Source organism: Melospiza melodia, chromosome 18 (assembly GCF_035770615.1).
Source record: "Melospiza melodia melodia isolate bMelMel2 chromosome 18, bMelMel2.pri, whole genome shotgun sequence".
NCBI classification, from domain to species: Eukaryota; Metazoa; Chordata; class Aves; order Passeriformes; family Passerellidae; genus Melospiza; species Melospiza melodia.
In genome coordinates this window covers 5,502,477-5,527,002 of record NC_086211.1, presented here as the reverse complement: position 1 = coordinate 5,527,002, position 24,526 = coordinate 5,502,477, and the positions used below count along the sequence as shown (strand labels likewise).

Here is a 24,526-nt window from a genome sequence, read left to right as displayed (position 1 = left end):
TCAGGCAGGCAGCACCAACCTTTCCAGCTCTGTTTAACACCTTTACCAAGGATCTGGGTGATGGGATCAGGGGCACCCTCAGTAAGGTTGTAGATGACTCCCAGTTGGGTGTCAGTGTGGATAGTAGGAAAATTCACTTCCCCAAGCATTGCCACAGGCTGCCCAGGGCACTGGTGGAGCCCCCATCCCTGGTGGCATTTAAAAGCCATGTAGATGTGGCACTTGGGGACATGATTTTAGTGGGGGAACAGTTGTGCTCAATGATCTTAAAGGTCTTTTCCAACCTAAATCATTCTATGGTTCTCTGCAAAGGCCACATCAACTTGGTATATTTTATTATATCCATTTTTAATTTTTTTTTAACCTATTTGTTAACTCAGGGTTTTTCTTTGGAGTCTTAAACGTTGTAGTTACTCAAATTCAGGTCAGGTATAGTAGCAGGTGTTTGGTTATGATTACTTAATGTTTTTATTGCAAATGCCAGTTGTACCTTCTAGAATTTCCTTTAAAGGTACAGGTTCTCATACAATCTAATACACATGCTTGAGCAACTCACGATAAATTTTTCCCAAGGAGATCAAATAAAATCCCCATTAGATAATCATTGTGAGGGAAAAAACTCATTTGTGGATTAAACCAACCAGTTCCAAAAGAACTCAACAAAAACAGAGCCACAAACAGCAGTGCCACAAACAGAGAATGAAATGTTTTTCACATATTATCTTTCAAAGGAGCAAGAGACTTTGACTGCATCAGGGAAATCTGAAATAGCTGCTTCAACAAAAGGGTGCTCATTGTACAAGAGATATTAGATAATTTGTGGTATTTCATAGTATCTCTAGCATGGAGTCCCGAGCCCTTGCCAAAAATTGAAATCCTTGAATTAGAAGATTTCCCAAACTAGGGAAAATCTTGGCTTTTCCCCTTTCAAGTTACACAGCTTGAAACACTAAAAAAGAAATAAAAATCCTTTGCTTGAATCAGACCTTTCATCATTAATATGGACTGAAATAACATTTAAAACTGTTCTTTTCCAGTGTTTCAGGTAGTGCTGAAAACTCACTCCACTGGTGGTTTTTATCCATCAGGTGGACAAACACCTCCTCAGAAGGAGTTATTACACACTCACCATTGCTTTGTGGAAGCACCAAATTGAGTAACACTTCAGAGAAGAACCTTTATTCATTTTACAGGCAGGGAAACGTCCATGACTTCCATTATTTTCTCTCTCTCACCACGCTGCCTCTCCTAAGAGCCTGCAGACTCAAATTATCAGGTACTTAATTGGAAAATAATTTATTGACAAGCCATGAAAGGCTCGGGGTAAAGCACTAGGGGATTTCATAGCTTGACTTGGGATAGCTGTAGGAAATTAATGAGCTGAACAAGACCAAGCACATTCAGATGCTGGAATTTGTGCCCTTGAGACTGCTGTTCCCAGGCCAGGAGAGAACACACCTCAGAGAAACATCCTTCCAGGATCACTCATTGCTGCCTCACCTCCGCCAGCTCTTACATAAGGCTCTTGCTCCATCACTGCCACAGGCTGTTGTAAACCATTTTTCTCCCTTTCAATTCAGGTTCCTAGACAAGCAAAAATGCAGAATATTGCCAGAATAGTCTGGGGAATGGGGATTTCTGTTGTGGATGATTAATGAAATATTATTGTTTTGCACTTACAGGGAAATCGTAGTTTCATGCCAATAAGGTCAGGGCCTTAATATGTTATGTGCTCCATAAAGATGTACAGAGTGATAGCTCATTTTCTGTTATTACTGAGCCAAAGCCTCATCAGTTTAGAGAGGAATGTTGTAGAAATGGCAACAACTGCACTGAGAGGTGAAACAAACCTTCATCTTAAATTGCTCATTGCAATTCTGGTCCATCTAAATCCACATCTCCACCTGCACCAAGAGAGGGGCCCAAAAGGAAGATGTGGGACCCTGCTCCTGTAGAAACCAACTAATCACCCTTCATGATATGCCTCAAATTTATCTTGGATTAACTCAATTTCTGCAATATGTTGTTGAGAGAGACAGAAGCCAGAGACCCAGAACAAAAATTCCTTGCAGCTGTGTTGAGGCATTTGATTTATCAGCTGTATTTTGAAAATCATCTCTTCATAACCCAACCTACCCAATACTCACCTCCCAGGTCAGGCTGCCTTGACTTGTTGGGGTAAATGGAAGACCATGGTTCTAGCTACAGCTGTAAGGGATTTTACTGTAAATATTTTTGTAGATATAAAATTATATTAAAAAGTACATTATCAGCACCAAAGCCAAGGATCTCCCATGTGTTTTCTCACTGGGTGAGAGTCTTGAAGGAATGTCATCTATTCAGTCCAAGAAGGAGGCTTTTAAAAGCAACAAAGTTCTCAAGAATGGTAAATGCTTAACACAAGTGGGAAATACTCTAACCTTAGGCTCTGCACAGGGACAATGCACTAATCTCATGCACAGATTTTTTTATTTTCTCCCAATGACCAGACTCGTCACATATAATCTTTCAACTCAGAAGATGGGAAAAAAAAAATCAACCCAGGAATCTCTTTTTTTAAAAAAATTGCCATGAAATAAAGTTTTTAAAAAATATTTTTTCAGGAGTCTTTCTTCCCAGAGTAGATTTGCAGCCCACACTGGTTTGACAGACGACTGAAAAGAAATTAAAGAATCATTTGTATAAAAATGAGCAAAGTGAACACTTGAGAACACTATCCTGTAGTGATCCTGTAGAAACACAGATTTGCAGGATGGGAAGAAGTGGGTGTAATCCAATAAAACAATGCAATAATGATGAAAAATTGAAAGAGGTCAGAGTCGGAAAGCTTTTGATTTCTTTTTGCACTGGCATTTGTCAAGGCAAGCAAAATCCATTAGCGAGGAGCAGCCTGAGTTTTAACACATCTGGGTCTTTAAAAATGTTAATGTTTAATAGGGTGTGCTCAGGCTTTAAATGTCCCTGATAACAATGCATGGGCTGATAGGCATCTCTGGGGGCTGTAAAGCAGTGGCAGAGCCTTGCAAGGCACACAGGCACTTGGTGCTCACTCTGCTGGTTTATGATGTTATCAGCAGTCATTGACTGAATTATGGCCTTAAAACAACCCTTTCCCTGCATTATCCTACAGTTACTGTAGCTCTGTTCACCTGTGTGCCATGAGGAGGTGATGTGACCTTCTCCAGATGAGTTACTGAGGTGTTTAAGGCAGGCTCATTGCCCAGGAGGAACTGATGAGTCCCCTGGGCTGTGCCCACAAACTCTGCTCACCTGAAGGGGTTCTGCCCTGGGCTGGTAGAAGGACAAAGACGAGAGCTGGGAGCAATGTTTTACCTCAGTGCTGTGTGGGATCCTCACCTGCAAGCCTGTGCTCAGGATTGCACCCTGGGAGCTGAGGGATGTGAGAGCATCACATTGATTCTATTTTAAAACTGCAAAGATTCCCTCCCTCTGGAGAGCTCATCCCTCCTTTCTCCATGGCTTCAGTCCAGCAGGCTGCAGGTCCAGGGGCTCACTGATTGAAAAAGGGCCTCACTCCATATTGTCACCACAGATTGAAGGCTTAGGGAAGGTGATTTTCCTTGCTCTGGCTCCAACAGAGCTCTGTGTAAACAGGAACAGATTTCCTCCTTTGGTACCCAACTGGCCCCATGCAGGGCTTTTTCCTCCCTCTTACTGCATATTATAAAGTCTCAGGAGTCCCAGCAGTCACACCATTTGCTCAGAGAAGAATCTGGCAGAACAGGATATTCTTGGAAATGTCTGGGAGAGGAGGGTGCAGGCCAAGACCTCTCAGCTGTGCAGCAAATATTGAGATGGATGTGACTATCCATCCATTGCCCTCCTTTCTTTGCCCACCCTGCCTGGTCCTCTTCTGCACAGGGAAGTTTCCCTTGTGAAAAACTCCTCTCCTGATAAACAAGCCTTGGAGAGCAGGCAGATCTGCAGGCAGCTTCTTCATGTCAATCCAGTTAGAGTTTATTGATTCCCCTTGCCCTTGGCTAATGTACTTTTATTATTATTAATAAATAATCATCATTTTCCCATCAGTGTAGCCTGCACCTGGGAGCCTTGGAGAATTCCAGCAAAAGAATTATTAAACTAAAGATTTCTAAAGGGTTCAACAGCAGCACAGCCCAGTAATCTGCCAGAATCTGCAACTGGGGAGTAAAATATCCCCGCTGGAAAATATGGGATAGAGCATCAAATCAGCTCCTTCCCCCAGAGCCACCATTTCTACAAGTGGCTTCCTGCTCTTGGTCATTTCTGCTTTGTTGTCATCCCCCAAGGATGCAGAGGGTGGGGGTGGCTCTTGGAGCTGTCACCTGGGCACGTGGGCTCTTGCTTGGGCTTGGGACATGACTCAGTCCCTGCAGGGCCAGAACTGCTGCCATGTGCTCCTCCTGCCTGGCACCTCCATCCTCTGCCTGGCCAGCTGCAGCCTGATCCTGGCTCCTCCCAGGTTAGCAGGATTCAGGATCTCTTTCCCAATCCAGGCAGGATTGCCTGCAGGGGACAGTTTCTCCTAGAGGATGACGTGCAGCTGTTCATAAACAGAGGGAATCATCCCCAGCTGCTGAGGCAGGCTTGGCCATCCAGGCACACAGCTCTCTGGGCACTAAACTGCCAAACAGTGACTGACATTTTGGGATTGCTGGTAAGGGATTTTTGGGACAAAGACAGTAACACTGCTAGCAATAAAAACCACTGATTTGCTCAAGGAGATGATTTTAGTGGGGTAGCAGGAAAGCAAAAAGAATCAGAGCTCTCACCTGTAAATAGATCTGCTCCTGTCAGCAATCCTGATTAACACATCTTCATCCCACCATTCCAGCTTGTCCATGGTCAGTCTTGTCCTCCCCAAGGGCTTGCTTACCCTGGGCTGTGAATTGTTGTGGCCTTTCCCACCTGTGCCCTGCTTCCTCCATTGCATCACCGGGGTCCAGATGAATCCTGTGACCTGGCACAGGGACAGCATCCAGCATGGCTCCTGTCCTTGAGTTTTGACCCTGAAATCACATAGAACAACATGCTCATAACACAGATAGTCACTGGAAAACAAACACCTCGTCCCAGTGTTGCAGGTGAAATAAAAGCTCTGGATTATGATAATCCATGGTTCAGAATAAAAGAGGGTGTTTCATCTGGCAGGAAAATGGAGTACATCTGGTCTCAGTGGATGTAAACAAGTCTGCAGAGCCCTTTTCTCTGTGTAAACCACTTCCCCAGAAGGTGTGTTCAGGCAATGACAGAAGGGCTATAAAGGGACCCCGAGATGCTCCTACCCTCAGCTGCCTCTGGACATGGCTGTGCAGAGTCTCCTGCAGTACCTGGGCTCCTGCTCACTGCTCTGTTTGGCAGCAGGGCTCTTTGCTCTCCTGTACTTTCTCTCCAGCTCCAAGAAGTCCGTTTGCAATTTGCCCCCTGGGCCACGACCTCTTCCTGTGATCGGGAACCTGAACGTGGTGGACCTGAAAAAGCCATTCCAGTCGCTGACAGAGGTAGGGGCTGAGCCAGCAGGCAGGGGCAAATGTGCAATTCCTGCAATGAGAAACGCAGCTGGGGAAATAGAGATGTGGTACTGCTTGCTTTGTGTGGAGGGCAGCAATGAGATATGTGGCACACAGGCAGAAGAACTTTATCTTCAGAGGTGCACAAACACACACACACACACACACACACACACTTGTATTTATATATATGAACATAAAACAAACACTCCTTTCTTTATACACACCCAAGTGTAGACCTCCCACCCCTCACAATCTACTCCAAATTGTTGGTATTTTGAGCCCTTCAAAGGCTGCAGGTAAAAGACTTGTGTTGCCATCAAGAGAGGTCTCACTGCCACGAGACCTCTAGGAAGGATGGGTGGATGGAAGGGATGAAGCAAGGAAAGGCATCATCCCCAGAGGGACAATTTTTTTCCCCAAAACTAATTACATCTCTGCAATGCACAGCAGAACTCTGCCTCCCCAGCCCTCGCCCTGCACACACTGCTCAGGATGGTTGAGGACTCAATGCATGGATTTTATGTGTCTAACTAATCAAATTGCTTTTTCTTACACAGCTCCATGGATACTTATATTTCTAAAAGAGAGAGAGAGGAAAAAAACCCACTTAAATATTAAAAAGCCAGGGGCAATGTTTGTTTGAGAAAGTGTCTGCTGTGTTCCCACAGGGACCTGGGGACAATTGAGTGGGAATTCAGATTTTATCTGGTTGCTGTAGAGACAGTTGAGGTGCTGTGAGGGACCTGTCACATGCCCTGTGTGTGTGCTGCTTGCTGGACACTATGGTGGGGGAAAGCTGGTCCCCAGAGAACTCCTTGAGCATCTGCAGTGGGAGGGCAGTGCAGACACTGCAATCCTCCTGTTAGCTGTGGAAGAAAGGGCATCCTGTGTTGTCAAAGCACAGAATTCCTGCAGCAGGCACACAGTGCCCATCTGCCCTGATTTATGGGGCAGAGGGTTGTGCAGAGATCAGTTCTGATAGGCTTCTGGTCCTGAGCTCCTGGGTATATTTGAGGATGTCAGTATGAAACTATTTATGAACTATTTTTGGCAGTACTGGGGGATTTTATGATACAAATATCACGTGGCAGCACCAGACTAATTTCCCATAATCTACCAAGGAGCTTTATTTGGGCTTTCAGGCCTGCCACATCCAATACTTGTGCTGCTTAGCAAAACCAGAGGGGCTGCCAAGAAGCACTAATGCAAGAGGATGGCCAAAGGAAGGCTCAGAGCAGCTGTGATTCCCTGCCCCTGGCTCTGCCACTTGCTCTGTGAGCTGCCAGGGATGGAAGAACCAGTGCTAATGTTATCTCCCAAGCCGTCAAACCACTGCTTGATGAAAACAAATTCAATTTGTCTGGTGTAATAACAGGAGCTGCTTCTAATCTGAAATTCAATTTGTGGAATCTATCTAATGCATAGAAAATGGTAAGCCAGGCACATCAGAAACAAGAAGACATTTGGAGAGGATGGCTTGCAGTGTGTTCAAACGAAGCCTAAAATACCAAGTGAATGATTAGCTTGTCAAAGCCACCTTTCAGGGTAACAGATGATTCATTTTTAATTTGCTATAAATGCCTAACACTCCTGTGACATTATCTACCAGAATATGCTTCCTAGTCAGATTCAAGTTTCTGGTGGCCAGCAAATAATTCCATAATGACTGCAACACTACCCACCTTGCCATAATTAGAGACAAGTGCTGTCCTGAAAGAAAGAGTTATTGTCTGGCTTTGTTTCTGCAGGGTTTGTGGCTTCAGCCTCAAAGGTGTGTGCACGCCTGCTTGCCTCAGGTCACCAGCACTACAGCAAACAGGCCTGCCTGCAGCAGCATTCTCTAGCCAGCCTCCCAAGGTGGTATTGCTGGTCTGCTACTGCAGAACACCACAGGAATGCAGTGGCACTTTACTGACTGCCCTGATTGGGGCAGTGATAGCAGACACCTTGTTGTGCAAACAGGGTGCAAGCAGAGATGCTGGCAATCGATAGCTGCTGCTCATTGCTTGAATTACAGCAGCACCTGGAGACATCAGGCAGGGCTGGGAGGCTCCTTTTGGTCTAGAAACCACCTAGAGTGGCCAGTACTAGTGTTTGAGTCCAGATCTGGTTTTGAATTAACATATTTATTCACCTTGACAGCTCTCCAAGATCTATGGCAGCGTCTTCACGGTGCATTTTGGACCCAGGAAGGTCGTGGTACTGGCTGGATATGAAACCATCAAGGATGCCCTTTTAAATCATGCTGAAGAGTTTGGAGAGAGGGCAGAAATACCCATATTTAGAAAAATGACACAAGGAAATGGTAACTGACCTTTTGCTTGGATAAGTTTTGTCTCTGCTCATTACATCCTCAGAGCAGAGAGCACTGTCCTCTTACAGATCAGTTTTTGTGATCTTAGGAGGCACCAGTGTGTAAGAAAATTTATGAACCACAGGTGCCGTAAGGATGTTACACATTTATTTTAGGCATAGCATTCAGCCATGGAGAGATGTGGAAAACTATGAGAAGATTTACCTTGTCCACACTGAGAGACTTTGGAATGGGAAAGAGAACCCTTGAGACCCGAATCCTTGAGGAAGTAAATTCCCTTATCAAATATTTTGAATCCTATCATGGTGAGTGTCAAGTCTTTCATCCAGAGACAGAAAACAGGTCTAGCAGAACAATAAAGATTAATGAAAGTTTAACTCTGAGCAAATGGTATCTCGTGGTTAAAGTTCAGCATAAAGTGCATTAGGTTATTGAACCAAGGCCTTAAAACACTGAAACAAAATTCCCTGCTATGAATTCTGGGTGGGGAATGAGTTTTCTTTGGGAGCTCATAGGAAACCAGACTGAAATGAGCATAGTCATTTTGTCATTTGTTTTCATTGCTTGAAATACAGGGAAACCATTTGATACAAAAATGATTCTCAACAATGCTGTATCCAATGTCATCTGCTCTATATTGTTTGGAGAGAGGTTTGAATATGATGATCCAGTATTTCTAACTTTGCTGAAGCTGATAAATCAAAATACTAAGCTGTTGGGCTCCCCTATGGTGCAGGTAAGAGCTTAATTTTACGGTTTTTGGGGAATATCCAGTTTCAGCATTTGTTCTTCTGGCCTCCCACATATGTCTTCTTGGGAACAAGAACATTATCAGCCAGTCAGCCTGTACAGAACACATCTGTGGTTCTGTATCTGCAATGCACAGATTCACAGGCTCCTGTACTTACTCAGTTAAACCTATTAGTAAAAGAAAAAAAAATCCAAAAGGAACAACTTTACCCTCTTTGAAGAGCAGAAGCACAGTCCCAAACCTGCCTCCTTGAATTACAGAAGGAACATTCTATTTCTGCAGGAATCCAGAGTTCCTTGGACTGTAGAAGGGGGGGAATTATAGCCTCAAATGTCAGGGCATAGGACAAGGGACCAGCAGTGTGATTTGAGATACCAGTATGTGTTCAAAAATGCCAATTAACAGTAAAACTTGTCTTGCAGTTATATAACTTCTACCCATTCCTTGGATTTCTGTCTGGAGCTTCCAAGACTGTGCTACAAAACATCCTTGAATTGAATGCTTTTCTCCAGAAGCTCTTCCAGGAACACAAAGAGGAGCTTAATGAAAATGACTTAACAGGCTTTGTCGATGCCTTCCTGGTGAAGCAAAAACAGGTACTTTAAAGCTGAGTCCCAGTGCCTTTCTGTTCCCTTCCCTTAGCTCTGACTTAGGACAGGCCATCTGTCAGGGACTGGCAGTGAGTGGAAACCCAAGAAGTGCAGTGAGCAGAATATATCAAAGAATATATCACACACTGAGCTGTGCTGGATTTGCTCATGGCCCCACTGGAACTGCTGGTTAAAGGGATTTAGTTGTCAAGACATCCCATGAGAGGGAAATAAGTTCCCACTCAGCACACATAAGGAGGAGATCATCCCAAACCTTCCTGCAAGAATGGTACAGTGATAAATAAATTCCAATTCACTGGAATTTTTTCTAATATCTAGACTTGGGGATTACACATATGCTTGGGACCAGACGAATTCCACATAGCATAGGCCGTAATGCTAAAAGACTAAATATTCAGTTTTCCAGCACATATAAAGTCACAGAAGGCTAAAATGCAGATAAAAATGGTGTCCACACAGTCACATATGGGTATCACTTGCTGTATTACCCCCATGTTTTGAAGGAGTCAAAGAAACCACACACTGCATTCAGCAATGGAAACCTGATGTTTTCAACCCTGGACCTCTTTGCTGCTGGGACTGAGACCACATCCACAACTGTGTGCTGGGGGCTACTGCTGATGATGAAATACCCAGAAATTCAAAGTAAGGAGGACACATCTCTTGTACAATTTATTGTTGCATGCTTAAGTCTTTGGTTGTGGAAGGGAGTGGAACTCATTCAGTGCTGCCTAGAGTAATTATTCTCAGTGCTCTGAGAGAGACAGCAAGCGTTGACTTTACAAAGGAATTTTATTCAGCTGGATTGCAATAAACCAGCCCAGCCAAGTGGGAGAGGCTGAGGGGCAGCCTACAGACACAGTAAAGCTCCTGGTAATTCGCCTGCAGGCTATGGGCTTACGTCACTCAAGGTCCCCTCAGGAGCTGATTCTGATCTGGTTTCTGTTGGAGGTTATGGGGTAACAAAGGTGTGTAATGAGAGTCAGGCATGAGATGGACTGTAGTGACTCCATTCAAGCTGCCTTAGCTCAACAACAAACCTGAAAGAACCCCACCATGCTCTGATTTACCCACTTCTGCCCTTCCCAGATATTTACAGCTTTCCCTTTTCCTCCTCTCTGCCAAACTGGTAGCCATTTCAGTTACAAGATGAGATTGTTATCAGCTTCTTAATCCTTTCCTCCCTCCAAGGAAAGATTCAGGAAGAAATGAACCATGTCATTGAACCAGGAGAGCTGCCTAAGTTGGAGGACAGGAAAAAAATGCCTTACACAGAAGCAGTAATACACGAAATACAAAGGTTTGCCAATATCGTCCCCATGGGCGTATCCCGATCGACTCCCAGAAATGTGAATTTCCGAGGCTACGTGATTCCTAAGGTGAGCTCTGCCAGCTTGTGCTGCACAGATTCCTCACAGCTTTCTTTAAAGCAGATGAAGAAACACATAAATAACTAAAATCATGGTGATGCATGGTTTAGTCTGTGCTGTGACCCTTTGTCTCAGATCCAGGATAATTACTGTAAACATACAATGGATTGTGGTCTGGTACTGTTGTTTGAATCAAGATTAACCAGAGATTTAATTAAATCACACCGGTTTGAATCTTTTTATGTCAAATGCGGGACCTCTACCCCAGCACCTTTGTTGAAAGATCTGACTGTGTAAGAAAGGAATGTTTTGTGGTCCAAAAAATAAAACAGCAGTTACTGAAAACAGACAGAGCCACGATGGGGCAGAGAGACATTCCCCAGTTCTATCAGTCATGTCTTATTTGCCCCTTCACATTAAGAAAAAGAACACAGTCTGTCTCGTGTAAGGGAGTGATCTCCTGTTCCATGAGTTTCTTTGATCCCTTTCAGGGTACTGAGATTATTCCACTGCTGACCTCTGCTCTGAATGACGAGTTACACTGGAAAACCCCGCATCAGTTCAACCCTTCCCATTTCCTTGATGCCAATGGGAACTTCATTAGGAGAGAAGCATTTATTCCATTCTCCATAGGTAAGAGGGGTGTGGGTACAAGGCTAATGGCAGTTCCCCCTGATTTCAGGAAAAAGGTATGAAAGCCAGGGACACAGAACAGAGGGTAAAGGATTTCTGGTCATTTCTCCTATCCACCACTGCTGTAGGTAACCACCTCTTCTTTGACAGAGATGGGAGACATGGATTTACTCACAGTCACTGAACAATTTCATATATCTAAAGACTTCTGTGTAGTTTGAGACCAAATCAGTAGCACTCTAATATACACAGAGAGAAGGAAGGGAAAATTTCCTACCTCAGCAGCCTGCTCTTCCAGACTATCTCCTGTTTAGAATGTCTCAGACATCAACACTAACAGTTACTGTGCTGACCATTAACTTCTCCCCTGGTTGTCTTCAGGGAGAAGGGCTTGCCTTGGTGAAGGACTGGCCAGGATGGAGCTGTTCCTCTTCTTTTCGGGCTTGCTCCGCAGATTTGTTTTCCAGCCTCCTCCAGGAGTGGAGAAGTCAGACCTGGATCTCACTGCTGATGTTGGCTTCACCTTGACTCCCATGCCTCACCTGGTCTGTGCTGTGCCCTGTGAATGATCAAACAACACAGCATTAGAGTAGTGAACATTTCAAGCTTTAAAGCAAATCTAGCTACAGTGGGGAAAAGCTGTCCCTGAGCTTTAGGGGAAGGAGACATCAGCACTGTTACTTTATTTTCTCTCATTTGTGACATCCTCTCCAACAGCTCTTGCAATGTCTGTATAATGCAAACCCTTCAGACAGCTCTAAGTCCTGCTCTCAGAAAATGTGATTCATTCCTGGAACAGCACATCAGAGTTGCTGTTTTCAGGGCAGTTTGAAAGAGAGAAATGCCTTCAGACCTCCTCTGTAGATGTAACCCATCAGAGCTCTCCCCTGGCAGCCTCTATGGGGGATTTCTCAGCCCAAAGTCCAAGCCTTTAGCAAAGCTGATTATAAGTGGCCCAGCTGGAGACAAGAGACACTCAAAGGATCTGGAAATCTCCTCAGGATGGTTGTTCAGCTGAGCCTCAGACTGAGCTTCCATTGTGCCACACAACCTGCCTTATCTTTATTACAGAGTCCCAGACACAAGGGTGTGACACAGGCTGATGCCAAGACCCAGGCACGGGACAGTTATCAGAAAACATCTAAGTGCTTTGGGAAATGGGTTCTTTCCACCTCACACAGGCACTTCATGCTGAACAGCCCATTTATGATGGGAGCAGCTTTCTGCTTCTGCAGAAATGCCTAAGAAAGGCATTTCTACCACTCCCTCACCTCTCCTGGCTTCATGCTGGCTCTGGCACTTGTCCAATCCCTTATTAGGCCATCTTGAATCCCTAAGCTGGCAGAAAATGAGCAGCCATGGCAAGGGAAGAGTTTCTGAATCAGCTGAAGCGATACCAGCCTGCGGCAGGGCAGTGAGCTGGGGCTGGGCAGGGACTGCCACGCTCCAGCAGAGAGCTGGGAGAGGCTCAGCCCCTGCTCCCTGCTCCACCTGCACCTCAGGGGCTGTGCTTGCTCTGCAGATCTTCTCTACCCTTCGCAGAGAGAAAGGCTCCTTCAGGGGATGAATCAGCTGCCATGAGGTTGTCATTTCTCACCTCTGCACTGACTGCAGGGTGAACTATCATCCACAAACTCCTAATTCCAAACTTCAGTCTCAGTTACCAGGGGTATTGTGATGAATAGGTCCATTCCACTGAAAATGGGGCATAAAACTGAAATTACTGTTGTTTAAAGCTGAGCTGTGTGCAAATGGAAGGAAAGAAAGGAGAAAGAATATGAAGGGATGACAAAGTACAGCGGCCTCTGGCCAAGATACTGACTCTCCTCACTAGCTTCAGTTCACACAACTAAAGGCAGCTCTCTCACAGTGATTCTGCACCTTCTACTTGGGCTGGTGTTGCCCTTGGTCAGGGCTGTACCACAGCCTCAGCTCCTGGGCTCAGCTCGGGGAGTGCTCTGTGACAAGGAAGCCTCTGCTGCTGCGCTTGCCTGCGTTTGTTTTGCTGTTGCTCTGTTTGCAATCCAACTACTGCAAGCCTGACCTTATCACCTACTTAATCATTAAATATTTTGTTCTGTTGCTGTTGATCTGTCTGGTGTGACAGTATGCAGTTGATTTCAGGTCAAACTGATAAAGCTTGGCTGCACCACCTTCAATACCCCTGCATGAGAGAGGTGAGCACAGGGCTCCGTGGGCAGCCTGCAGCCAGGACATGTTCAGCAGAACAAAGAGTGACAATACTGACAGCCACAAACACCTCAAAGGAAATATTCCATGGATTCCATGGATTTCTAAAAAAAAAATTCCACAGATTTCTAACTCCAGAAAATCCCAACTGCCGTGTGAGGCAGGACATGGCTCTGCAAGGCTCTCTGCTGTGGCCCCTTTCAGTGGTTCCTGTGTCTCCTGCCCTTGCTTACAAGGAACTCATCTCAATAAAAGCCAGCAGGAATTATCCAAGGCTGTACTGCTGGTCAAGAATGGGACTGGCAGGGGAGGTGCAGAGATTTTGGGGTGTTTAAGTTAAAGGATGCAGGGCTGGTGTTTTAGTGGCCCAGGCTGGCTGACTGGCAGTGCTGTGGTTGCCTTTAGGTGGCCAATACCCAACATTCCACATCCTCACCAGTACCACCAGTCACAAGCGGTGGCAGAATGCCACATGGGCATGAGGGATGGAGGACAACTGGGCCAGGAGCACCTTGAGGGGCCTGGCTGCCCCAGGAATGCACCCAGAGCAGTGTCAGTGCCTGGCAGGTGCTTTGTGCTCGGCTCTGTGTGCTCAGGCAGGGCAGCACGTAGCAGCTCGGCTCTGGAGTGAAACACAAAACACGTACCAGACACATCAGTGAGACAGGAATTTCTTGTCATCGCAAGACTTTTACTTCCCTTTGTCATTTTAATGCATTGCACTCAGAGCCTGCCTTGGAAAAAAACCACAATACACTCCCCCTGGCTTTTCAGAGATAATTTAAGTCTCTTTCTGAAAGGCCTTTTTATGAGTTCAGAGGCTCCCAGGGCAAGGTGAAATACCAGGAGAGCAGCAGCAACACGTAACTTTTGTCCTGCAGGGTGCTGCTGGTCCAAGAAAACCCTGCAGGAACAAACATTTTGCCCAGGCACAGAGCATGTGCCATTGCAGGTCCTCATGGCAGTGCCCACGTTGTGCATCCTGTGCCAGCCATGTTCCTTCCTGCCTGTCTTTACAGCCCCTCTGCCTCTGAGCTCATGGAGCAGGCAGGGCTGAGTCATCCTAGGCATGCTCTGGGGGAAAACGTTGCCTCCAGCCCATTTCTTGGAAGCTAATAAAAAAATAAATCTCAGAAATGTTGCGACACACTTGCTGCTCCTGCTTCTGGGTGGCTGTTGTGCTGCAACATCTCCTCACCACACAGGCAGCTCTGGTGAGTGCCCAGCAGTTGTTTGTTCCAGGACCCTGCTGACCATGCCCCACTCTGGATCAGATCCACTTCCTCCCCTGCCTGCTTTGCATTTACAAGGCTAAGGACCCATATTTGCTGAATAATGGCCTTTATATGATCTAACCTTTGGACAAATGTACCTTTAGCCTTGTGTTTCCTCATCATGTAAGACAGCTCTTTCTTCCCTGAGTGATCGTATTCCTTTGGCTGGTTATGCCAAACTTCCTCCTGAAAACCACTGTGCAACAACTAGGTAACCTCAATTATTTTCTAAGCAAGGCTTAAGCCTTGATAAGGATGCAAGCTCCAGGTGTTTAGTATCTTTAACTAAAAATCATTCCATTCTCCTGTCTTGTTCCCCTTCTGGAGCCTGCCAGGGCAGCTGGCTTCATTAATTTCGTTAACTTCTTCCCTCTATCTCCTAGAAGCTGCTCTCACAAAATGAAGTCCTCCCAGAAGTTTCAAATCTAATTTTGTCTTGCCATTGCACTCATGAATCCACTCATGATCACTTGATCCAAGCTAATTTTCTGTGGCTAGCTATTACATGTCTTCCACCTCAGACACAAAGTCTGAAATCACATCCCTCCCGGGCAGTTCAGAGCTGACTTTATGAAGGAGTTTATGGGCTACAACCCCCCAGGGATAGCTGGGCTTTACCATTATTAACAACCTTTGATCTCCACTTGACATCAAGACAGCCAAAGTCTCCTGTAAAACTACTGATATTTTTCTCTAGTAACATGGAGATCTCAAATCCTACCTAAGCCTGAATCTGGAGGTTCTAATAGGATTCCAAGAGCCTTTTTATTTCCCTGTGTCAGCAGAGTGCTTGGAGGGTCATAGTACTGCTAATGAAGGACCTTGAGGTCTCAGGGAGGAGGAGGTTACAGAGGAATGCCAAGCACCTTTTCCCATGTATATGTTCTTGCACACACATGCATGGGTTTGTAATTTGAAACTCTCTTTACTTCTGGACAGGCTTTGCAAACTGCTTAGACCACATTCTCTGAGGTGTTTAAAGAGGGTGGAGTATGCAGTATTTATTTAGGTACTCTACAAACCTTAATAAGAATTGAGTGCTTGTAGCAATTGCAGAGAGCAAACAGAGAGCCAGCTGGCAGAAACTGAACAGTGCCACTGCATTTTTATTGCTTCTAACCCCAAAAACCAGATTATTACTAAAAAAAAATGTCTTTTTTAATTTCATTACTCTCTGATCCAGCATTAGTTTGTCTGCTGTGCGCAGCAGTATTATTAGCTGTAGTCTATTTTTCAACTGGCTATAAAAATTCAGCTTTTAAATTACCTCCTGGTCCAACTCCTCTTCCGATCATTGGTAACCTGCACTTGGTGGATCTTAGAAGGCAAGATAAATCACTAATGAAGGTAGGACAAAAAAACCCTAACCCAGACCCTCATAGATTTTTAAGTTGCCTGGGATGTATCAGTGAGAACTTTTTGTCTTTTTTAATTCAAACTAAATTGTAAAGGTGTGAAAATTGCTTTATGATATCTTTCTGGGCTTCTTCTAGTCAATGTCTGTGTTGGTGCAATGTAATTTAGGAGCAATCAACCATTAAAAAAAGACCTCTGGGTAATATGGGATTTCTTAATGTAATTGTGGTGATGTACATGAAGTCTATAATGCTCGTGGGATTTGAAATATTAATTTGACAGCTTGGACACCCAGAAATCTTTTAAAGCATTAGAATATAACTAACATAAATTAAATTGCTTCCATCCCCAATGCCCCGAAGATCTGGCAAGAGGAATTCCACAATGCAGTGACCCCAAAACTGCCGCGGAGAGGCCAAATCCAGAGTCTGCTCTGCAAAATCCCTTTCCCTCTAGATGAATGGGACATGCATTAAAGTCTAGATGGCAGTGCAAGGGAGAGATGGGAAAGCTGTGCTACGGAACAGAGTGAATAACCTGTGAGCTCTTCCAATAACCTGTAATTAGGAAAACTTACCCCACTGTGTGCAGGATGAGGCTTCTCCTGGGGCTGCTGGGCATTCCCGCCGGCTTTAGAGGATGGTTCCTTCGGGATGGTTCCTTCAGGATGGTTCCTTTGGGATGGTTCTCTCGGGGATGGCTCCCTCAGGGATGGCTCCCTCGGGGCTGACCCATGCTGGGGTCACAGAGAGAGTGAGCAAACAGGCAGGGGGGTTCACAGCCAGGTGTGACACCCATGCTCAGCAAACACGGGCTGTGCTGCCACGGGGCGAGGCCCCAGCACCTGGAGCTGTTATGGGCAGTGTCAGGGTTGGGGTCAGTTTACCCAGCAGGGCTGGGCAGACGCTGCTGCAGCCTCTGAACGGCGCTTTGGAATTACCTCCGCGTGCTTTTGTCCCTTACTGGGCTGTGCTTGGTATTGCCTGTGTTTGCCTTGGCTTTGGGATCTCTCCAGAGGGGTTATCCCTCCATCTCACCCCACGGAGAGCAAAGAATGGTGTTTGCACAAAGCAGCTGGCACCGACTGGGGTTTGTTGGGTGGGCAATGAAGGGTGCCCCCATTGTCCTGTGAAAGAGACACTGCTCCACTAGCAGCAGGATGCAGGAGTGCTTTAGTACATCAGGAGCATCAGACCACAGCTTTCTTCTGTGACAGCATCATTATTTGCACTGAACTATCTTCTCTTTTTTAGTCTTTCTCCAGTTTGCCAACTTTAGTTGCAATTTAAGGTCCAGTCTTTAGATTTTTTTTTTTTTTTGTTTTCCATTTATTTTCTCCTTAACGGCAAAACCAGATTAGTGATGCACTGATGGGGGTGGGGGCTCCTTCATGGCAAGAAGTCTGAATTCCATACAGATGTCATCAAGGCATCTGTACAAAATGCCTCATGTTTGACCACGGTGAGCTCTGGCTCACAGGTGCCCTTCTGCAGGTGGTGGCTCTGCAGGACACCAGGATGAAAAATGTCCTTTCAGACAGCACAAGATGCTGCTCCATGCACTCTCCCTCCCTTCCTGACCATCACAGCTCTCCTCTTTTTTTTCAGCTTGCAGAAAAATACGGCCCCATCTTCACCCTGCACTTTGGGTTCCAGAAAGTTGTGGTGCTGACCGGGTACGAAGTTGTGCGAGAGGCGCTTGTGAACTACACAGAGGAGTTTGTAGACAGACCATCCATCCCAATATTTGACCAAATTCAGAACAAAAACGGTACTAGAGCAATGAGGGGGGGGTGGGAGGACAACACTGTCGCTTAGTGCCCGTGATGATGATGATGATGAGGCACAGCCCAACTGTGCATCCCTGGAGCCCAGCTTTTAAACATCCCCTTCTGAAGCCAAGTGACAGCAAACATTTGGCTTTCCCTGCACACAGTGGCTCCTGGCTTTCCATCATTTCTGCTGATGCACTTGCAGCCCGTCCGTATCCAAAGAGTTGAGGGGTGGGAGGAGTGGGATTTTGGAGGCACTGTGGTAACTCCGGGGTTAATCTCTGTGCGATGTTGGTGTGAGCAGCTCGCTGTCACCACTGGTTTATGAACCCTCCTCACGTTTCCAGGAGACTTTGGACTACCTGGCTTGGCTGCTGGGAGCTGTCGGGTTTTTCCCTTTCTCCCACTGCCTTTGTCCTGTCAGTTCCCACACCTTTGCCTCCCCACAAAAGTTCTCAGGTTGTCCAGCCTGAAACAGCTTCAGAAGCAAGAGGCTGAGTTTGGAAATTCAGCCCTACAAACAATCCCATAGTTTTTCCACCCCTGACTATTTCAGAGGACTTCTTGCTTTGTCCATCCTCTGCTTCATGTAAGGCTTTAGCTGGGAGAACAAAAGGCAGCTTTAAATGTTGGTCACAGGCTGAAGCTGGGATTAGAATTAGAAATTAAATTACCCAGCCATAATATCAATAGATTAATTTATTACTACATAAATAAAAGGAATCAATGAGGAAAAAGGTATTTTTTGGAGCTGATTTACATGTAAAACATCCCTGTGGGAGAATATCAGTATTGCAGTGCAAGTCCTTTCACATTTACCTTCTCAGCCCAAGTCTGAGGCACTTAGAGGTACCCAGAGATGGAAGCTATCATTGTTGTTAAGCAACAATGGTCACAAATTTTCCCATGAAACATTTTTTCTTCCGAAAGTGCCAATTTCTGACTGTGAAGATGGTCTCAGAAAAGGAATGATCCAGATGAAATTGCATAAATTAAAGAAAAATTAAAAATTGAAGTTTAGAAATTTGCTCTGACATTTTTAGAGCAAAAAGTTTTGCTATCCCAATTAAAATTACACTGCTTTAAAACAGAAAAGCAAACCATATTTAAAAGCCTCACAGCCACGATGAAGATATGAAATCCATTCAGCTTTTTAACTGACCACAATCTGAGATAGTTTTTGGATTATTGACCCGACTTTTTCTTTACAGCACTCTGACAGGATGAAATACCCATCCCTGCTTGGAGGTGCTAGAGATCATCGTGGCATGAGCTCAGAAACCTCCACAAAAATGTCAGTATTTTCACCACTGCTGAAAATACAGCACTGCTGGGAATCTCCATAAAACACTTTAGGGTGGAGGAGACTGAATTATCCCATCCTACACAGTTAAATTACCTTTATGACTAAAATAGGATGAAGGGAGAAGCTTCAGACACACAAGGTGCTTGAGGCCCTAGAGTTAAAACCAGCAGGGTGACAAATGTCCCGTGACAAACTCAAACCAACGTCTCCCCCCAGCTCTACAGGCAACCCATACTGGTCTGAAAGCCACACCTGCCACTCAGGAGAGGACTGGGGTAACTGGGCTGGGAGGGAGCTTGCTTTTCTCAGTGAGGATGGAGCTGAGAGGATACAGGGATGAGGCACACAGAAAGGGGAGACCTTCAGTCCCTAAATCCATGTGAAAACAGGCAGCAGAAACACCTGGGGAGCTCCCTGCTCACCCAGTGCCCTGTTTGGTTTGATGTGGGGGCTCCTCTGTGCCTGAGCCCAGCACATTTCTCACGGGCTGCCCAGGTCTGTTCTTCTCCATCGGGGAGCTGTGGAGGACAACGCGCAGGTTCACCGTGTCCAGCATGCGCAACCTCGGCATGGGCAAGCAAATGATAGAGGGCAGAATCTTTGAGGAGCTCCACTTCCTCATCGAGATGATCAAATCCTTCAAAGGTGAGCTGGGGACCATCCTGGGGCTCGGGTGTGTCACGGCTGCTCCACGTCTCACAGCTTTCCCACCCTGCTCCTGCTGCAGGGGAACCTTTCAGCCTGCCCTCCTTCAACTGCGCGCCCATCAACGTCACCTTCATCATGCTCTTTGGGGACAGGTTTGACTACAAGGACCCAACATTCCTCACTCTCCTAAGGCTCATAGATGAAATTATGATTCTTCTGGGATCACCAAATTTAAACGTAAGTAAACTGTCCCACACATAAACACTTTTTTACGTGAGCCAGCCGTAGGGTGTGGCTCACATAACTTTACCTTAGCAGTTTTCAGATGTTCAAAACCAGCCATTACACCTAAAACATGACAGTTCTCCATGTGCCACTTGGGTCACCAAAATCTGCTGCCACATTCCCCTTCTGCACTTTCCTTCTCACCCATCCTGCACATCTGTGTGGAGCTAAAATGAGACCTGAACCATGGTTACTTTAGCTTAGGAAAATCTGCCTGGGAAGTCCCTGGGATGCTGAGATATTGCTACTAAAGACAAAACCCAACTGATTCATTGGGCCTTAGGAAAAAAGCTGTTTCAGCATGCATCAAGAGGATTCTGTGTGATTCTGTGTGGTATTTCTGCAGGCCTAATGCTTCTCTTTTTAAATTTCTCATTAGTATTTCAATTTCTACCCGTTCCTTGGATTTCTTTTCAAAACCCACAAGATTATGCTCAAGAAAATCGAAGATGTGCGTGCCATTTTAAGGCAATACATGAAGGCCAGCAGGGAGGACATCAATGAGAACAGTGTGAGGAGCTATATTGATGCACTGATATTCAAGCAACAAGAGGTATTGGGCTGCTTAGCTCTGTTGGCTGTTTGCAATGTTTCCTTTGGATTTTCTAGCTGAAAGAGTTGCTGAGTCTTGATTTCAGTCATGTTGTGTAAATCTATTGAAATCCATGCTGTTACTCCAGTGGTACTTAAATCAGATGTGAGACTCTTACAATTGGTACATTTTTCTATCAAAATTAAGACACAAAAGCTACTCTCAGTCCACTCCTGAAATAGTAGCACTAATAATGTGAGATCAACCACTCACTCCTAATAGAAAATGCATGAATTCACATGAAAGCTGACTCTGCCTTTCTTTTTATGAAAACAAATCAATTAATCATTGATACTGTTGCTCCATCAAGATGAATGATCCCCTTAAAGAACTTGAATGATAAATCATCAGTACAAGTCCTAAACCTGCCCTGCATCTTACTTAGCAGAGGCTCGGCAGTTTCACACATCAGTTGGTTTCATTCAACACAAAATATTTGGGCTCTGAGCTTTTTCTTCTTTCCAGCTGGATCCAGGCTGACCTTAGGCACTTAGAATTCTATTCAGCTATGTGGAGGAGGAGTTATCACAGTTCTAAAGCCCAGGCAGGAATGGCCTGAAAGGTGATTTTAAGCACCTCCGAACCTTCCATCTGTGGTGCTCCAACTCTGGTGGATGCTGTGCATTCAAAATCAGGTCTATTTTATCATCCAGTTCACAAACACAAGACCACAGCCAGCTGTGCTGTTGGTAATGCAGCATTTCCTGAGCTTGCTGAGTACTCAGAATGATGGTTTTATGACTTTTCTTACCTCTTGTGTTTTTCAAGGAGAAGCACAAGAAGGACAGCCTCTTCCATGATGACAACTTAATGGCATCCATACTTGACCTGGTCATGGCTGGAACAGAGACCATTGCCACCACGCTCCAGTGGTCCATCCTGCTGATGATGAAATACCCAGAGATTCAAAGTGAGCAGCTTTTACCTACTCCATCCATGGCAAGGCTGAAATGGGGAAGAAAGAGGCCTGGCCTCAGATCCACAGCAGCTCTTTTGCCTGAGCAGCTGAGTCCTAGCTCTCTTCTGTGATAAACTGCTAATGTAACTAGGTGTTGATCAAAACCACAATAAAATAGCCCTTTTGGCTTGCTGGGAGAGAGGATGGGTGGAGATCAGAGTATGATGTTGCAGAAAAAACCCACCCACAAACCTGAATTAAACACAGAGCAGGGAAACCCACACTGCTGCTGTAAGAATCCTTTCTCTCTTCAAACTCTGGAAAAACAGGGGCTTTTCCCCCTAAACCAAATCCAAGGAGGGAGCTGGCTTCCTTGCTAGGACACATCCCTTTTGTTTGTTCCTTCCAGAAAAGGTCCAGGAGGAGATTGGGAGAACAGTGAAGGCTGGGAGCTGGGCCACGTACGAGGACAGGAGGAGGATGCCCTACACCAACGCGGTGCTGCACGAGGTGCAGAGGTTCATCACCCTCCTGCCACACGTGCCCCGCTGCACGGCTGTTGACACCCACTTCAGGGGCTACTTCCTGCCCAAGGTAGGTACCTGCTGCCTCCCAGGAACACAAAACCCTCCCCAGATCCACCACTGCCACTGGAGAATGGTTTCTTAGAGGGAATTGCATGACAGAGTCCAAAACCATCTCCAGAAGGATTTTATACCGAGCCCAGAGTTGTCATAGGACTCAGTCCAGTCCCCCTCATGCTCAGGACTTCCTCACTCCATGAGCAGCCCTGGTTTACCTCCTTGCTGCCATCTGCACAGTGAAGTATCTGCCAAAGAATTGCAGGGTCTTACCTTCCACTTGAGGTTTTCACAGCACCCTGTGGGGTTTGGCTTCAGTCCTTGGCACTAGTGGGAAAATCTCACTGATGTCTCTCTGCTGGATGATGGGATAAAACCCTCATGGTCTCCAGCAACCCCAGGTGGGGCAAATCTGGGACACCAAAGCCTGTGTGAGAAAATGAACCAAAACAATCTCTGTGCCTTTGTGTACTTTTCTTCCAGGGTATAATTGTAATCCCATCCCTCACCTCAGTGCTGCTGGATAAGACACAATGGGAGACACCACATCAGTTCAACCCCAACCACTTTCTCGATGCTGAAGGGAATTTTGTAAAGAAAGGAGCTTTCCTGCCTTTCTCCACAGGTAACTAAAGGGCTGACCTGCACAGAGCTGGGGCTGTGGCAGAGCCACTTTATTACAACACACATTAATGAGTCTTCATGCCTAAACACTGCCCCTAATTCAGTCAATAAGCAACCAGACAAGTGAATGGAATCAATTGTTCTGCATCTGGGCAAATGGCTGCTCTCAGAGCACAGCTCTCCCACTGCTAAATATAGCACACAGAAGGGCAGTAAAAAGAAGCACACTTTTATCTAAAAGTAGTATATGAGGATAAATTCCACAGGAAAGTGAGTTTCAAACTATTCCACTTTGGAAGGAGGTGGCATTCTTCTATCAGGCTGCTTTCCAAAAGAAAGGGTTAAAGATGCTGAAAGGATTGGAAGAGCTAAGGAGAGGAGAGGGCACACCATAAATGTGCAATAACCCTGCAGGATGGCTGCAGCCTGTGACAAAAGAGACCAGACAGGAACCTTCAGCAGCACAGGCCCCTCCAAAATGCTTTAGTGCATTTCAAGGTTTCTCTCCTACTCCCATTGCAACATCTCAGATGCTAAATGTCCATGGCAAACATTCCAGTTGGATTCTCCCATGAGGTGAACTCTCTGCTTGCACCCGCAGGGCGGCGGAACTGCATCGGGGAAAGCCTGGCCAAGATGGAGCTCTTTGTCTTCTTTGTAGGGCTGCTCCAAACATTCACCTTCCGACCCCAGCCGGGAGTTTCAGAGTCTGACCTGGACCTCACCGTCCCCCAGACGACTTTCACATTGAGGCCTCAGCCCCAGGCAACCTGTGCTGTCCTGAGGGAATAACCACGGCCTTGTCCCAGAGCTTTGGGGTCCGAGACCTCAGATTGGCTCAAACTCGCCATTCCCCACCCTGCCCCAGCACCACATCCCCTTCCCACTGCCTCCATCCACCCCTGCACTGCTCCATCCCCCCAGGGCTGCTCTTGGCTCCTGTGCCCTGGGGGAGATGCAGACACAGCCATGGTGCTGCCCATCACACCCCACTTCTCAAGATGTGCACGGAGCTGGTGAAGGGACCAAGCTGCTGCTCTGGTGCAGGGGATGCAGCCCATGAGCAGCAGGGGAACACTCAGGCTCCCAAAAGCTTACCAAGTCACAGAAATTGGCCTGGAATCCTGAGGAAGAACAACCCACAGTTTGCTGGAACCTGCAGAGAGACACTGTGGGTCACAGGCTTGGGCCATCCATAGACACCTCCTGAGCTTTTCCACAGCTCACAGCAAAATCCTGCCAGGATTTCACCCGCCAGGCAGCCAAGCCAAACACCAAGAGTGAAAAAATTGATGGGTCCATGTGGTTTGAGGACTAAATCTGCCTGGGAACAGTGTCCTGGAAGATGCCCCAGAGGCTGCAAACCTGTTCAGAGAAGCAAGTGCTGCAACCAAGCTCAACACTGCTCCCCAGTCGGAGCAAAACAGGAGCTGTATTCCTGAGTTTGCAATTTAAATCATGAGGCCACATGAGATTTGCACCAGCATCCGGTCATAAAGGGCTAATGACACAAAAATAAACTACACCCACTGCTAGTTTGACACATCTCTGTGCTTCCTGACCTTGTTAAACAGCAGCAAAGAGTGTTCCCTCTCTTCAGATACCCTGGTTAATGTTACCCTACACCAGCAGTCATTTGGTGTTTGGGATGGCCTGGCCTTTGGAACCAGCCATGCAATTCCCCTGCAAAGGCAGTCTAATTTCACAGTGCTTGTTTTGCACACACACATGCACAGTGAATGGGGATCAGGGATTAAAGCAGAGCTGGTTTTGGTTGGCTACCTTTCCTCTGTAGCTCAGCCTGGCTGT

The 24,526-nt window shown here is 46.1% G+C and overlaps 2 protein-coding genes and 1 long non-coding RNA gene across 4 annotated transcripts; 2 read left to right on the top strand and 1 right to left on the bottom strand.

The window, feature by feature from the left end:
• Positions 1-444: 444 nt before the first annotated feature.
• LOC134426634 (uncharacterized) lies at positions 445-21,486 on the bottom strand. Its single transcript, XR_010030006.1, has 6 exons — positions 21,366-21,486; positions 16,590-18,384; positions 11,470-11,751; positions 5,331-5,541; positions 4,773-5,009; positions 445-1,584 (listed from the first exon to the last, which is right to left on the bottom strand). It is a non-coding gene; the product is annotated as an uncharacterized LOC134426634 (long non-coding RNA).
• On the top strand, positions 5,162-12,609 carry LOC134426629 (cytochrome P450 2K4-like). Its single transcript, XM_063171797.1, has 9 exons — positions 5,162-5,501; positions 7,656-7,818; positions 7,983-8,132; positions 8,403-8,563; positions 9,001-9,174; positions 9,693-9,834; positions 10,381-10,568; positions 11,051-11,192; positions 11,574-12,609. Exons 1-9 carry the CDS (start codon positions 5,304-5,306, stop codon positions 11,759-11,761), a joined length of 1,506 nt encoding a protein of 501 aa, XP_063027867.1. The 5' UTR covers positions 5,162-5,303; the 3' UTR covers positions 11,762-12,609.
• Positions 15,613-24,264, top strand: LOC134426631 (cytochrome P450 2W1). Of its 2 annotated transcripts, XM_063171798.1 has the most exons (9): positions 15,615-16,003; positions 17,620-17,782; positions 19,585-19,734; positions 19,817-19,974; positions 20,402-20,575; positions 21,383-21,524; positions 21,922-22,106; positions 22,577-22,718; positions 23,319-24,264. In XM_063171798.1, exons 1-9 carry the CDS (start codon positions 15,806-15,808, stop codon positions 23,507-23,509), a joined length of 1,503 nt encoding a protein of 500 aa, XP_063027868.1. In that variant the 5' UTR covers positions 15,615-15,805; the 3' UTR covers positions 23,510-24,264. The 2 variants fall into 2 exon arrangements, with proteins under 2 accessions (XP_063027869.1, XP_063027868.1); XM_063171799.1 differs by lacking the exon at positions 20,402-20,575 and having other exon boundaries at positions 15,613-16,003.
• Positions 24,265-24,526: the final 262 nt, after the last annotated feature.